The sequence below is a fragment of the Myotis nattereri genome (genome assembly GCF_964212035.1).
Source record: "Myotis nattereri genome assembly, chromosome: 17".
NCBI lineage: Eukaryota > Metazoa > Chordata > Mammalia > Chiroptera > Vespertilionidae > Myotis > Myotis nattereri.
In genome coordinates this window covers 31725285-31742105 of record NC_138092.1, presented here as the reverse complement: position 1 = coordinate 31742105, position 16821 = coordinate 31725285, and the positions used below count along the sequence as shown (strand labels likewise).

Below are 16821 nucleotides of genomic sequence, written 5' to 3'. Positions count from 1 at the left end.
ACTTCGTAACGTTTCCTCTATGACCTCCACAGAGGTAGGCCAAGTCCACCCCATCCTCCTCGTGAGCAGCCTCGGTTTTGCGGGACCTTCCACCGCCAGCTGAAAACCCGCTACGTCAGGCCAGCGAACCTGTCTTACTGGGTTTGGGATGATGCATGTCAGTAAGATGACGCTGTTCCCTCTATGGCTTTCAAACTGCAATTTGCTCTTCGACTGCCCACGCTGACTAGATGGGAAATGGCAGATCCCAACAGTGCCGTGCGGGGAAATGGTTTTTAGGCTGAGCTCACAGAACAGGGCCGCGCGCATAGGCAGAACAGCACAATTCAATTAGGATGTGTACTACAACCCACCGCCCCTAACTGCTGCAGAGCCGCAAGCCAAACTACAATCACGGAAGGTTTTATAAGCCATCATTCTCCCCTTTAGTCAGGCCGGGCTGCCGAGACTACCTCGGCGACCTCCAGAGAGCTGGGATTATAATCAGGAATCGCTCACTGTATATATCATGCCAGTTCTGCATCCCCAGCCTTTCAAAGTTAACAAGGCTGCATCCCACTCGGGGGAGCCGGGAGTTCTCAGCACTGACATTTGTGAAATATTGCTTGGAACAAAGCCCAGGAGGCACTTGTACAGATTAATAGCAGAGGTTAAGCCCGCGTCCACTCTGACACGGGCTGGCAGAGTCAGCGCGGGAGCCGTGCTGGGAGCAAAGTTTCGGGAGGGCTCCAGGACAGTTGGGCTATTCTTAAAACAAATATGGTTTGGGTTTTATTTACAGCCAAGAAAGAAATGTTTTCTTCTCAAACACTCAACAAACATTCAAAAACAGCATCTGATATTTACAGTTCATATTAGATTTTTAGTGCAGGAAAGTGGTCGATGCCAACAGTCCTTTGGAACTATCCTTGTTAATATTATGACTCTGGAAGAGAGGATGCAACGAGCTCTAAATAGAGAAAAGGCCACGCGGTCAAGATGTGGTCAAGCGGACACGTCACTCACCGTGTTTGAACACCCCAATTAGGAGTGACTTATCCGCCTCCTTATCCCACCAATCTGTGGGGACCTCGGCGTGGAAAGGCTCAGGTATCCACACATCAGCGTCACTGTAAAGACAACCATTTGTGTGATATTTAAAACAAACACCAATATTTTAAAAATCTCTAAGTAAATTGACCATGTGCCCGCGCTCATGTGCCCCCTCCCACAATGAGCACCTGGGTGTCATGGAGAGGAGTGAGCAAAGGTTAAAGCAAAGGGCTTAAGTCAGTCGCTTTCCACCTTGAGCAGAAATGAACGCTAGCACCAGCGTCCCATTTTAAAGGTCGTGTCAGAACTCCTGTAATTTAGTTCACACCCCTTTACACACACACACACACACACACACACACACACACAGGCTTTCCCCGATTTTCGCCACGTCCCCAAGCTCATAGGACAAACACTACATTCGAGATGCAAAACAGGACGTGTGCTTCTCGTGGCTTATGAAGGTTTTGAAACACGATCCATGATGTGTTCCGACTACCCGGATGATGGCAGGGGGGCAGAGAACCCATGCGTGCGAGCACGAACCTTGAGTCAGCACCCTCTAAGATCTTATCTGCCTGGTCTCCTATCACTTCTTGTCGTAGGTAGTACAGCATGCGGACACGCAGCAGGACCCTGGAGAGGAAGGCAGAGGGGGGAAAAAGTTCTTAACTTCAGGACTGTTTGCCAACAGTGGCTTTTGGCAGCTGCTGCTGTTCATCCATCATCCTGCCAAGGCTGATTAGCCATGCTGTATGGTAGGCTTGAAGCGTGACAGATGGTGGCACATAATCACCTCTGTGTGGTGCTTTCTGCTGGCTTCCAACAGGCCTGCCTGGCAACCGTTCACACTGCACAGAGAGGGACCGAGCTCAGCCCAGCCCAGGCGCACTTCACTTCGTCCTACCTAGTGCAGCTTGTGAAGTTTAGACACGTACCCTACCACTGCCTCTGAAGTATTGAAGCAAGTTTGTAAACAACTGAGCAGATGGCTTTCAGTAACTGTTCTGCTTCATTATCTCATAAAATTTCCTCAGCTGCTGCCTTAATGCCATTTTTGGAAGCACATCAGAAGTTGTAGGAATACACACGATATAAAATCTGGTTTTACTACCTTACAATAAACCCTCAATATGGAATGTCAGGTTTTGCAGATTATAGAACTTTGCTTCCGAGAAAGGAAGATGGCGATTGGGCGTGGGTCTTCAGCTTCTCCCTTAAGGAATATTAACCATTTTTTATTCCTCCTGGTTTATATTACCTGGAAGCCTAAGTTGTCACTTAAAAAATAATAAAACATTACAAAGGCGATTAAAATATGTCTAATTCATTGGAGCTCTCAGTCATTCTCAAGGAATTAGCGTTTAAAAGCCCTTGGAATTCTAGGAGCCAGATTTTTCAATCTCACTTGGATTTCCTCAATGGCTTTGAACATACTTCTTTCAATAAAGCCCACCTGGTAACTCCCCAGGGCCTAAGTCTGCTTGGAGTCTGGCATCTCCTGTCGGACAGCCCTCGTGGGCCGGCAGGACGGATATCCGAGGCTGCCTCCTTGGCCGTGAGTAGATGACAATACCAAGTGCTATTTGCCCAGCTGGGCAATCCCAACATACACACATTTCCCATGTACTCGCTTATTGCCTCTTCACCAGGACACCAGGATGGAGGGGGCGAGTTACAATGTCTACAATTTCCATGTTCAAACGTGAAAATGGAGACTGAGAGAAGACAAGCAGCAGAGCCAAGGTCAGAGTCACCTTGACCATGGACCACTCAGAGCAGGCCCTCTGCTCCACCACGTCACACTGTCTCTCAGGACATGGTAACTGTCCTTGAAAATACCAAATGACAACTTGGGGCGGCTTCACCAAAGCAGACCACTCCTGGTCATACGTGGAACAGGCGCACCTCCCTCCACCAGGAGTCTGCTCCCGGCCAACCTGGGCTCCAACGGGCAAAGGGTGGGGCTGTAAACATCTGAATACACTCCAAGGTAAACGCTCACTCTGGGTAACATTTTTTTATTTCTCTCTTTTGATAAGATTTAACACTGGCTTGCCCAACTGACCCAGCAGAAGAACAGGCAGAGCAGGCCTCTTCTCCGGTAAGGGGACTTGCAGGCCAGTTCTTCTGAGAACCTAAGAGGATGCTCACCAGGGAACACCCCCACCGTGGGCTGGATTCGCTTTTATTCACCGAAACTTGGTACAGTGGCAGCGACCCTAACGGTTTCTCTTTCTTTTGGTAAAAGACAAAGTTTTCTACATTGGGAGGAATTTGTTACGTGGAGGCTTTTATGTCATATTTTTTCTAGAGGAAACAATGCAAACCAGTGCATCTGGCCAGCTCAGTGCCCTTGAGGAGGACGTGGCAGTTGCCGGCAGGTTTACAAGGTGAACGGGAGGTGGCCTCTGACCTGAAGGAGTTCACACCTGTCTGACAGGACATCTCACACACGGTCAGGGAGGGCACCCTATGGAAGTCTGTTACTGACATCAGAATGGGAACCTAAGCCCGGCCGGCATATCTCAGTGGTTCAGCATCGACCTATGAACCAGGAGGTCATGGTTCAATTCCCGGTCATGGCACATGCCCAGGTTGTGGGCAGCCAATCAATGTTTCTTTCTTATCACTGATGTTTCTCTCTCTCCCTCCTCCTTCCTCTCTGAAATCAATCAAAATACATTTAAAACAAAAAACAAAGACACCACCACACTGGACCTGAGGCCAGAGCCACTGTTCCCACACCTGACCAGGGTTGATGCAGAACTCACGAGGCTAATCACTCCAAGTTCACATAAACCACAAGAAAACGGACGTTTTCCAGCAGGTATACGCGGGGCAGGACTATCATGCTACAGTAGTAATGACAAAACAGTTTCTGAGGCACCAAGATGGCTGGAGGGAATGGTTTGGAAGACTCAAAATTCTAAAGACAGCCATCAAAGGGAGGCCCTGAAGACATTTGCGTTTAAAAAGGGGCGAGAAGCATCCGTCAGGGCAACCTGGGAGCAACAGGTGTTCTCAAGGGTTATTGTGTGAGCACTGAGACAGTCCCGAGAAGGAGGCAGGCGTCTGAGGTGGGGGGTGGTCAAGGACAAGGGCACCAGCCTCGTCCGTCTGTCTGGGCCTCCAACCTGGCCCTGCCCCTTCACTAGCGGAGGGACCGTAAGTACCCGAGTCTGTTTCCTTGTTAGGGAAATAGGATAAAACAGCACTTCTCATGGCAGACAACAAACACCGTCCATATGCAGGGCTAGGCACACTGCAGCACCATGAGCTCAGACTGTGGTGGCTAATTTTAAAGAGAGATGCACATACATTTCTTTATATCCTGCCTCCTCCAGCTGAGACCTTGCTGCTGAGCTCCAGCTGACGCACAGGGAGAGGGAGTCGTGGAGAGGCTGGGGGTGTGCACCAGGCAGCACGGCCAGGAAGGGGCGGTGGGTGGGCTCAGTACAGTGCAGCTGCACTGATGACACTGAATAGTGCGCTCAGAGCAAAGGAAGAAGCAACATGTGGAGATGTCAGTTTAAGAAGTAGGTTAGCAGAGCTCCAAGCAGTGAAATAAACTTAGATTCAATAGTGTTCAATTATACAGAATCAAGTTCTAGAAATAAAGGTAAGGAATGCGGTTCTCAGCTCATCAGGTAAGCAAAACAAGACCAAACAACTGAGGCGCGATTAAGCAAAAAATAACATGACCATTCCCCAGTGCCTCCCCTGCAGGCAGTCAGCTGAAGATGGGATTGTATAAAGCTAACCATATTCCTCGACACACACTGGTTAACATTCAGTTATCCACAGGTGCACCTGAGACTAATATAACATAACTAGAGGCCCAATGCATGAAATTCATGCAAGAGTAGGCCTTCCTTCCCCCAGCTGCCAGCACTGGCTTCCCTCTGGCACCCGGGACCCGAGCTTCCCTCCCAGCCCCGGCTTCGTCCGGAAGGTTGTCCGGAAGGATGTCTAGTCTAATTAGCATATTATGCTTTTATTATTATAGATACTGAATGTAAGCTGTAATTGAAAAATAACATAAAAACAAAACTTAGTTATCCACAATGTCACAGCAGCCCTATTCACAACAGCCAAAAGGTGTCTGTCAACCTAAGTGCCCAATGGTAGGTGAATGGATAAACACAAGGTGGTCTTATCTATACAATGGAATATTATTCAGCCATAAAAAGGACTAAAAGTCTGGCACAAGCTACAGCATGGACCAACTTTGAAAATATCATGCTAAGTGAAATAATCCAGACACAGAAAGACATATACTGTAAATTTCCACTTACGAAGTACTTAGAATAGGCAAATTCATAATGCAGAATGGTGGTTGCCAGGGGCTTGGGGATGAGGAAGAGTGGCAGGCGAACTTCGGTTTAATGGTACAGAGTTTATATTGGGGCCAATGAAAATGTTTTGTGGATAGACAGTGGTGAGGGGTACACAGCATTTTTAATGTAATTAATACCAATGAATTATAAACTTACAAATGATAAAATTTTTAAATTGTGTTATGTATCTTTATCACAATTTTTAAAATCAGCCCTGGCCGGTCTGACTCAGTGTATAGAGCACTGGCCCTTGGACTGAAGGGTCCCAAATTTGATTCCAGTCAAGGGCATGTACCTTGGTTGCAGATGCATTCCCCTGCCCTGGTCAGAGCGCATGCAGGAGGCAACCAATCAATGTGTCTCTCTCACATTGATGTTTCTTTCTTTCTCTTTCTCTCTCTTGCTCTCCCCTCCCCCCCGCCCCCTGCCCGCCTTCTACTCTAAAACTCAATGGAAAAATATTCTCAGGTAAGGATTAACAAAACAATAAGTAAATTTAAAAAATCAGTCATTTAAAGGTATGTCATCATATGACCTGGCATCATGTTTGAAGAAAACTAGTTAAGGCTGTGCAAAGATAGTTACTACAGCTTAATAGTAACACACACACACACACACACACACACACAAATCTATACACATGTACACACACACATCCACACGCATGTACGTACACCCACACACACAGGCACCCCCAAGCCCTCCGCCCCCGGACCACCCACTTGTTGCAGTGGTGCTTCAGGTGCTTCCGGTAGCTGTCCTCCTGGAACAGCGCATCGGGGTTGCAGCCGGCCAGCCAGTCGGCGTCCTGCACCACTGGGTGTGAGCTCTGGGCTTTCACCTTCTTCCCCTTTCTTCCCCTCGGCACCGGGGCTGATAAACCTAGAATCATAATGGTAACAATAATGATGAGTTTTATCTAGATATAAAAAGCCAGTGACTGGAACACCATAATAACCAGAACAACCGGTTGCTATGATGCCCACTGCGGCCAGTAAACCGGCCTGATGGGGGGTGGGGCTGGCTGGCCAACCTCCCATGGCCCCTCCCCCAGCCAGCCCCCCCCCCCACCATTGGCCTCTCCCACCCCAATCAGGGGGCAGGGTGGCCAGCCAACCCCCCACAATTGGCCCATAGACCCTCCCTCCAGCCAGCCCTGCCCCGTATAGCCCCCTCTACCCTAATAGGAGCCAGGGCCAGGTGGCCAACCTCCTGCAGCCCCGCCCCCCGGCCGGCCCCACTCCCGATGGCCACCACCACACCAATCGGGGATGGGACTAGCCAGCCAACCTCCCATGGTCCCTTCCCTGGCTGCTGACCCCCATTCGCCCCCCAACCACAATCAGGGGCAGGGCCCAATCAGGGCAGACTGGTTGGCCAACCTCCCGCTGTCTCCTCCTCCAGACAGGCCCAGCCCCGATCCACCCTGATTGAGGCTGGGCTGGCCGGACCCCACCTCTGCACAAATTCATGCACTGGGCCTCTAGTTATTGTAATAATAACAGAAGCTTTCTACAATCTGGCATCCAGGGCAGGGAAACACGGGGTCTAGGCTGTGCTGCCAGGCCCCTGGCAGCCTCTGTGGCCCTGCAGCACGAAGACAACCTACCGGAGTGGTTGACCAGGGCGCGCGTCTGGCCGTCGGCCGTGGGCGTGATCAGGTCCCAGATGAAGCTCTTGATGTTCTCGTCCCCCTTGTAATGGGTGAGGCAGTACACGAGGATGGCCCTGCAGATGGTCTCCACATCCTGCTCAGTGAGCTGGCGTTTGTAGCGTCCGTGGGAAAGGATGTCCGTCCACCGCCCCCAGCTGCAAAGCAAGCATGCAGCATGCACAGGTGCCCTCAGTGTCGGTCGGGGCTTACTTTCACAGTCAGGCAGCGGGGTTAGGGCATCTTGGGTTAAAACTCTCATGTCTATGGGGTTCCCAGGCACATGAAGATATTAAATGTGGTTCTTTTCTCTTGCTAAATAATAACAACAAAAACCTGGCAATATTTATGTGAAAGGAAAGCAACCCAGGGCCCAGCGTGAAAGCCTCCCATCCTAGCGCGGGCTGTGGTCCACGGCTCCTCAGTGCAGGACGGGCTGACACAGGCTCTCCCTCAGACTCAGACGGGCAGCCACTCTGAAGACGAGAGAGCAAGCAGGGCCTGGACGCTTTACACTCTCACAGCGATGCTGCACAGTCATGATTTACATGCTTTGATGCTGATCAACCATTTGAAATGAACAGGGACTCAAGGTGGGTGTGACAGCCCCCAGTCAGGGCTGAGAAGTGTGGTTTCATCAACCCTAAGGGGTGCCACCATAATGAATGAGAGGCTGTGGACAGGCTCTGGTTTCATTCTGAAACAGAACACAACTCCAAGTCCAAAAGCACGCACAGGAGAAATGTCCCGCCAACGCTCAGGTCCTCATGTGAAACGGGTGGAGGAGGGACTGTGGCTAGAACCAGGCAGACAGCACATTGCAGGGGCTGAACTGTCTATTTAGGATCACAGTCTCGGGTTTAACCCAGTGGCTGTGCTCTTTCTCCCATGTGCTGTGGAGTGAGAACGTACAAAAGACAAGCAGATGCGGTCTGAGCTGTGCCTCCCCCAGAGTACCGCTGACCGAGCCCCTAGGCTGCCTCCTTCCCGCTGGTGGAGTCTCAGCTGAGCAGCACCGTGCACGCCCAGAACGCCCTGCCTCTCGCCCTGGCTCGTTCCCCTCTGGCTTCTATGAACCTCTCTCAGCCCCCAAATTGCAAGGCTGGCCCTCACCTCTAGGCCTTTGGATACACTGCCCTCCCTGCCAGAAACCCTCTTCTCCCCCCACTCAAGGTCCAACACTCCCTCTTACCCTGACTCATTCAAGATATCCATCTAGTCACAGACTATACACATCACCTTCTGTGGAATTCCTCCTTCTATTGCCTGAAGCCCAGAGGCAGAGAGAGAATACCTGAGCTGTGTCTTAAAGAAGAGAAGACATGCTTTTATCCTCCATTTGCACAGAGCTCCCAGCCAAGCCATTTACTGCTTTCTGCTGTTCACCTGCCTGCCTGAGGTGGGGCTGTGACTGTCCTGCTCACAACTGTGTCCCTGGTGTCTGAGAATATCCTAGCAGTGCCCAGCACATAGTAGGTGTTCAATACCTAGCGATGCCTATGGGAGGAGGGAAGGGCTTCACTAAAATACAGTATGCCCTAAGGATACTTCTTAGCTTCAAAAGTTATTAATATGCTCCATTTCTAAAGCTACCGGCAAAATTCTCAACTTAGATCATTCAGCTGAAACATGGAAGTAGGTGCAAAGGGCTTGGGTGGAGAGTCTCTCGGCTGTGTGAGGACTGACAGGAAAGGGTACACAGCCTGCACAGGCAATAGGAGAAGGGACCCAGCGACCACACACAGGACAAGCTTTCGTTGAACTTCATTTATTCCACAGCCACTGACTCTGCACTCACTGTGTCTGCCGCACTGCACTCTGCCCCGAGAGCCCTGAGCTGCTGGCTGGGTGTCTGACAAGAGAAGCCGCCACTACGTTGTCATAAACCAACATGCTCCTGAATGTGGTGGAAAGTACAGACCAGACTTTCTGGTGCAGGGTGCCAAGGGGACGCCTACCCTGGATGCCAAGGACAGGAGGGGTTGGGCAGCTCAAGCCTGCGTGTGTGTGCGGGGGGGAGATGGTGGAAGGGGCTGGCTCTAGGCAACAGGAAGAGAGATGAGACAGAGCGCGGCCCACTGAAGGAGACGAAGAGGTTTGTCCTCACAGGAATTTGGACTGCCCATGGGAAGGGCCAGGCCAGAGCCCTGTATGCTACGTGAAACAGAATGTTTGTATTTATTCTGTAACTAATGATGACTCACTGGAAAAAAACAATCGAAGACAGGATATTGTCAGATGTATAGAAATGCCGTTTTGGCGGCGGTTTTGTACCTGAGTGGAATTTGCCTCCAATCTCACAATAGGCTAGAGACCTCTTACTATTTACTAAGCACCTCGCCCTGCAAAGCACGGGGCGGGGGGGGGGGAGATGGGCCACAGGGACGCAGAGCTGACACCTTCAGAGACCTGAAACGACCATCTGTTGGAGAGCTTCGTAAGTGAGATCATTGCCTTTAACAAATTTTTATAACAGAAAAGTGTTAAAAAGATTACTGTGGTAGTAAATTTCATGTGAAGCTAAAGGAGAAAAGACGCCGTAATTCTGAGACTTTGTTCTGAGTTATTAATAATCAAAAGTAAACTGGGATCTGACCTAACTCCTTAGGGACAAACTCGTGCTCCTTCAAACCCTCGAGGACCTGAGCAACGCTGAGCACGTTAACCACATGCCCCGGGGCCCTCGCAGTCGCTGCAGAGTTCACCTGACTACGGGAGCCACAGAAATCCAAACGCAGATACGGCTTTCCTATGCCCACTGGAATTCTAACTATTTTTAAAGTAAAAGTCCGTTTCCCACAGGCCCGACCTACCCGTAGACGAGCAGGTTCTTCTCCACCCGGAAGCACTCGCTCCTGGCGTAGCCCTGGGACCGGTCCTGCGGCCGCCGGGGCTTCGCGCAGGGCTTCTCCTCGGAGTCGCTCTCCAGGTCCGAGAACTCCATCAGCTCGTCCTCCTTCACTGCACTGTACAGCCTGGTCTGCTTCCTCACCCTCGGGGTGTCGATGACCAGGTTGTTCTAAAACAGACGGCAGACACACTTGAAACTTCTATCAGAGCGGCCTGGGGTTAGATCAGATAGGGAGTGAATGGAAATTCTCACTCACCCTCCCATTTAAGGCATCGATATCCAACTCGGCTTTCTTAGCCCACTTTTGCCAGAAATTTGGGTCATCCAGGGAGATATCTGTCCTATTTCCAGATGCAACAAAACTGGCCTAAAAGGGGGGAAAATATGTGTTACTTTGAGACGCTTTCCTCAGAGGTAAGATGCAGAGTAGCTCCCGTCTATCCATTCACTCAAACATGTCTGCCTTCCTCCACTGTGTGCCAGATGCCACCATCGATGGCCCCGGGACAAAGACCACCCCTCGGGTAGCTCACAGGCCAGGGGTGAGGCAGATCAGGAAAGAAAAGGTGACCGTGCAGCACATTAAACCATAGGTAACAAAGGTATGTACAGATGTGACGGATGCACACAGAAAGGCCCTAACCAGGTTCAGGTGGGGCGAAGGGACAGGGAGGGCATTGCTGGGAAGGGAGAAGAGGCTCTCTAGAAAATAATGCCTGGAACAGACTGTTGAAAGCTCAAAGCACAGAGGAGAAGAGAGGTGCTGTGTCCTGTGGCCAGGGGTGAGGGGAATCAACAAGAGTAAGCCAGCCCTACTGGTGTGGCTCAGTGGTTGAGCATCGACCTATGAACCAGGAGGTTGCAATCCGATTCCCGGTCAGGGCGTATGACCAGATTGCAGGTTCTATCCCCCAGTAGGGGGTGTGTAGGAGGCAGAGCCGATCAATGATACTCTCTCATCATGGATGTTGCTATCTCTCTCCCTCACCCTTCCTCTCTGACATGAGTAACAACATATATTTTTTTAAAAAGAAGAGTAAGCCAAACAGCAGGCTAGTAAGGCAGGCCTTGCGTGTCCTGTAAACAGAGTCCCAACTCTATCCTGAGGAAACAGCAACTCTGCTTGGGGACATCACCACGGACAGCACCACAGGCAAAGGCACCGCTGTCGGAGTGTGGAGGGTAGAATGGGGTAGAACAGGCTACTGTAGGTTAGGGAGGAAATAATGAAGACTGAAGACAGTTCTAACAGAAACAAAGATTCTTTAAAAGGTAAATTGGAAGGAGTGAGATCCTAGCTAAATGTGAAGCATGAAGGAGAAGGAGGAAGCCAGGAAAAACGGCAGCATCCAATTTTGGCATCTGAATGGTGTTATCAGGTGAACGAACAGGTGTCTATGTGTAGGCAGAGACATGAGGGAGGAGGTGCTGGACCACAGAGCCCAGAGAAGGAGGAGCCGGATGACTGGATGGCCACATGCACAAGAAAGGAGGTGGAACCGGTCTTACAACATCACCACACACAAACACTCACTCAAATGGTTACGGATCTGGATGTAAGTGTGAAAACTATAAAACTCTGAGAAGACAACAAACCTTTGTTAACTTCAGTTTAGACAATGCAGCAAAAGCACAAACAATACAATAAAAGAAAAAAAGGGGGGTTAATTGGGCTTCATTAAAATTAAACACCATTAAGAAAAGACCAAAAGAAAATATTTGCAAATTGTATTATCTGATGAGGAACTTTTATCCAGAATATATAAAGAATTCTTAAGCTTCAAGAATAAAAAGACAAATAACTCAAAAGGTGGGCAAAGAATTAGAACATTTTTTCAAAGATGATACACAAGGGCCACAAGCAAAGGATGCTCCAGGCATCAGAGAAATGCGGCTCTAACCCATTAGGCTCTCACATCCCACTCACGCACACGACTGTAATCAAAGCGCCAGACAATACAAAGTGTTGCTGAGGCTGTGGAGAAACTAGAATCCTAAAAACGCTGCCAGTCGGAAAGCAAAGGTACCAGTACGTTCACTTAGGAAAACTGTCTGGTAGGTTCTTCAAGGGTTAAACATGGAGCTAACGCATGACCCAGCAAGTCCATTCCTGGTATACACGAAAGAGAAACAAAAGCATACGTCCACACAGAAACTTGTATGCAAATGTTCATAACAACATTATTCATAACGACCAAAAATTTCACTATCAACTAGTGAATAAATAAACAACCCCAATGTCCATCATCCACTGGTAAATGAGGCACAGACATATAATGGAACACGGCTCAGCAATGAGAAGCAAGTACTGATCTGGGCTATAGCACAGATGATCCTCAAAACTCTGTGCTGAGTGAGCAAAGCCAGACACAAAATACAGGTTGCATGATTCCATGTATCTGAAATGTCCAGAGCAGGCAAATCTATAGAGACAGAAAGTAGATTAGTGGTGGCCAAGGATTTGGCGGGACACACACACACGCACGCTTGACAAGACTGTTAATGGGCATCAGGATCTTCCTGGGGTGATGGTGATAGTTACACGAGTCTGTAAATAAGGCCAAGGTGAATTTTATGGTCAGCAAGTTGCACTTCAATACAGCTATTGAAAATAAGTGTATGTGGGGCCTGGGTGTGGAAGGGCAGGTAGGTCAATATGCAGGGGAAGCCTCAGAGGGGCGCTTGCTGGAGTAGCTCTGAGTGGTGACCTTTGCCGGAGCTGGTCTGATGAGGAGGTGGGGGGAGGGTGCAGCTGGAGGTTGAAAAAGAAGTAGAAAAGGGCGCAGCGAGACAACTGGTACGAATGACGTTTGTGTGGATTCCAGCTCTGAAAGCAGAGTTATGGCACTGAAGCTGGAGGGGAAGGCAGATGGGAGTGACCAGGTTGTTGCAGAGGCTACGTCAGCAATCAGATCTCAAGAAGTGGAGAGGCTGGGGCCAAGGACACAGGTAAAGGTCTAGCCTGGGAGCCGGGAAGCAGCTTTGAGGCCAAGGTGAGAGTGACCACCGGTGCCATATGATAGAACAGGACCCAAAACACAAACAAAGGAGTTTTTATGCATGAGGAGCTCCACAGGGAGTTAATTAATTTCTTGACTTGGGATAAGAAGGCAAACGTTCCGTGTGCAACTCCGGAGCACTTCACAGAGTGCTGCGTGTGGACTCTATTAAACGTCTGTAGAAAGCCTGCCTCTTCCGATCGATTCGCACCTTAGCAAAGGTGGAGCCCTTCCCTTCAGACTCGATGGTGATGGTGTGGGTTCGCCGCAGGAGAATCTGGTCGATATCTTCTTCGCAGAATTTAGACCCTTCGTCCTCCTCATCCATGAGCGCACCGTAGGCCCCCTTTCGCAGAAGATCCTCTATTTCCTTCTTGGAAAGCTGTTGCACCTGTGTTAGAGAGAGAATTTAAAATAATATAGAGTTGAAATGTTTTTAGTCTAAACAATTTTTTTTTTTCTCAAAGAGGAGGATAAACCTAACTTCCAACAAGGACATGTGAGGTGGAAATAGTGCTTAAAAGAAATACTGAGCTTGGAAAACAAGCTGATGCTGGAGCATTTCTCACTATGAGCCACATCCAGCTGGGAGCCGGGGTAAGGGAAGGGGCCGGGGGGGCGCGGGAGGCTTTACCCCGTTGGTGGCGTTTTCCCTTCCGCTCATGGACTGCAGCACAGCTTTATCCAGACCGAGCTTCAGACTCGCCTTGTCGAACATCTCCCTTTCATAAGAATTTCGTGTGATCAGCCTGTAGATTTTCACGGATTTGCTCTGTCCTATCCTGTGACACCTTGCCTGGGCCTGGAAGAAAAGGGGAACTGATGGCTACCAAGAAAGAAAGGCTCCGTCGTCAGTTATGAGAGCATCTGCTGTTCCAATGAACAGAGGTGCGGCTTCGAAGAGGGTTAACACACAAAGGAACTGCTTTTACATTATTAATAAATTGATTACTAGTTGGTTCATTTGCCCCCATCATGGGATACCGCCTGAGTGACTACATGACTTTAATTTATTGGTTTGACGGGGATTCTCCGTCACAGCAGAATGGCTTAAAAAAAAATTTAAAAAAAAAAAAAAAAAGGCATCAGGAAGATTCTCTTGCATGTTTACCTGGAGGTCATTTTGAGGATTCCAGTCAGAATCAAAGATGATGCAGGTATCAGCAGCAGTAAGATTAATGCCTAAACCGCCTGCCCGAGTGCACAGGAGGAAAACAAACCTATCCGAGTCAGGTTTGGAGAATCTGTCAATAGCTGCCTGGCGCAGGTTGCCTCTCACCCGGCCGTCGATCCTTTCGTACGGGTACCTGGAAGAGGTCAGTATGAGCAAGGAGGCCTGACAGACCGCTACAATACACCTGCTCCTTTCTTTTACTTCTAAGACAGTAATACAATTTGGGATATAGATTAACGATGATATTATGTATGAGAAGCAATTTCAGAGCAAATGGGTTTTGTTGTTTTTCACACAACTGGTTCGAATGCCCAGAGATTACATTTTTATTTTACTTCCTCTCCACTGAAACATCTAACCTCTAAAAATAGCTGACACCTCCAACAGTAAAATAACAAACAATTTCAATTTTAGGTCAGAACCAGTCTCCCCTGATCAAATGAAAGAAACGGGAAACAAAATTGTCCACAAAATCGTGCAGACCTACGGCAGCCATTACACAGAGCGCCTGCCGCGTACATCCACAGCCTTTAAAAAAGAGATGTGATGTCCGATCCCACCCGCTTCAGCACAGGTATCACTCCAAGGTGAACCACATCGAGCCCTGTGCAAGGGCACTTCTGAATTTCCTTTTTATTCTTACGGAGCCAGGGCCTCACCGTCTTTGAATGAGGTAGTCTTCCAGTATGTCCAAGCAGCGCACCATCTGGGAAAAGATAAGCACCCTGTGGCCACCAGCCTTCAGTTTTGGCAGCAGCTTGTCAATCAGCACTAGCTTGCCAGCAGCCTGGATCATCGCCTGGAGCTGAAAATCTGGAGAGTCTGCATTGTGTGTTTCTTTAAACTCTTCCAAAATTTTCTCTTCAGCACCTGCAGAGATTGGACAGCATAACATGAATACTGTAAAAGGTTTTTATTACTGAAAACAATGAACTAGCTTTCAAAGCCCACGGCAAACTGTGGGAACCAGACCACCGCGCTCATGTTTACGAACACGAACCCACCCCTCCCTCAAAGTTCGGTCTACACGAAACCGGGAAAGCATAAAAGGGATCAAAGTTTTCAGCACAACACGTTTAGGCATTGGGAGGGAAAAACCACATTTTCCACAACAAACAAATGTGTGCTGATTGTAGAAACAGAATTTCAACAACAGACTGTCAGGCCAGAAGTGGCAGAAACAAGCCAAGGGCCAGGTACCTACAGAAAATGTGGAACCTAAATGGCTGAAGAAACAAAGACCTGTTTACTGGCTGAATATAAACACACAACAAAATCTGTTCTGAAACCAAGAAACAAGCAGATAGAATTCTAACAATTACAGTGTACGGGCAGCAGTTTGTATTTATAATTGTACAATAACACAGCCCAAAGGACTGCCACAAAAGGGAACTCATTGTTCAGGATATTTTTTAGGGACTTCTTGTTTTTTTTTTTTTTTAGGGGATAGCACACATTTTCTACTATAATCTCCTTCCATAGTCATTCTCACCTGATAATTTCATAAGGGACAACAATTCAATCTTGAATTATTCAAAGCTCAAAAAACTTTGAAAAATAAAATATACCTGGTTCATGTAAGATTTCTATGCCTAACCCTCTTTTCATCACAGCCCCATGTAGATTTATTTCTGTTTGTTCAAAAATTTGGAGGGCATCAGAGAGAGAAGCCTCAAGAGAATGACATCTTGGTCACACCTCCTTCCCGGACCTCAAACCCACCCTCATCCTGGGAGCAGCAGGCTAAGCCTCCTACTGCTTAGGTGGCTTAACTAGAATTAGGCAGCCTCATCGGGCCTCCTCCCCTCCCGGGAGGTTAATCAGGGCATGGCCGCCTGCTCAGCTCCTCCCACTCAGGACGGGATGCGGCCACCTATTCTCTAGGAAATACAAACCAACAAACCCATCTAATGGGATTGGTTCCCTCCTTAAACCGTGTCAGAAACTGTAAACCACTCTTGTTACCCCTGGTTGTAAACATGTGGACTAACTACTGTGCACCTGAAGGGGATACACAGCCTCGGGGGATTTGAAAGGTTAGGTGAGGTAGGCCACCAAGCCACTCGGACGGTCGGTCCTTCCGTCAGGGCGGCCGACGCAGCAAATGTGGCCCCTCTTTCCATTTAAGGGCCTTGTACAAATTAAGTTATGACATGGTCATGGGCACAAATAACGCATGTTAATAATTAATCAACCAAGAATCTCACTGAGAGCCAATTACAGCCACTCAATGCCTTTCCCAAGCACCAAGGCCTCCTGGAAAGCACACTGTTACTGCTTACTAGGGGGACCGGCAGGAAATGCCAGCCGCTCACTCCCCTCTCCACACCAGTGACAGGCTAATAGGCAGGATTTTCCTCCAAGTGAAAAAAAAAAAAAAAGGGCAAAGGTTTTACTAGAAAAAAATGTAAAAAAACAAAATGCTATTTAAGAACAGTAGCAGCAGGCAGGTTCTTGAATAAAGTTCAGTAACTTTTTCAAAACATAAACTTTAGAAATGTAGGTTCTATATTCAGGACAAGAAGATTCTCGGCAGACAGCAGAAATAGACGTAAGTCCACATACTACATTAGGTGTTGTTACAAGTTTGTTCTTGTGATAATATATTATAAGCTCTTTGCAACTCAGGAAGACAGAAGTCTTACTCTTTTGATATTTGAATAGTTATTTTGTCCACATTAAGATTATAATCTATACTCAAAATTTTTTATAGCTTTAGTTTAAAACAAGTTAACGGTCAATGAATAGATTTCAAAAATGAAGTAATCATTTTT

The 16821-nt window shown here is 48.4% G+C and overlaps 1 protein-coding gene across 1 annotated transcript in view; it reads right to left on the bottom strand.

Annotated features, from left to right (window-relative positions):
* CHD7 (chromodomain helicase DNA binding protein 7) overlaps positions 1–16821 on the bottom strand; it is a 181205-nt gene that overhangs the window by 16259 nt on the left and 148125 nt on the right. Inside the window, exons 16-25 of the mRNA XM_081111504.1 lie at positions 14707–14917; positions 13985–14180; positions 13508–13675; positions 13085–13264; positions 10131–10241; positions 9837–10042; positions 6982–7181; positions 6095–6254; positions 1579–1668; positions 1006–1109 (exon numbers count right to left, since the gene is read on the bottom strand). Of these exons, the coding sequence (XP_080967630.1) occupies positions 1006–1109; positions 1579–1668; positions 6095–6254; positions 6982–7181; positions 9837–10042; positions 10131–10241; positions 13085–13264; positions 13508–13675; positions 13985–14180; positions 14707–14917 (1626 nt within the window). The remainder of the gene's footprint in view (positions 1–1005; positions 1110–1578; positions 1669–6094; positions 6255–6981; positions 7182–9836; positions 10043–10130; positions 10242–13084; positions 13265–13507; positions 13676–13984; positions 14181–14706; positions 14918–16821) is intronic.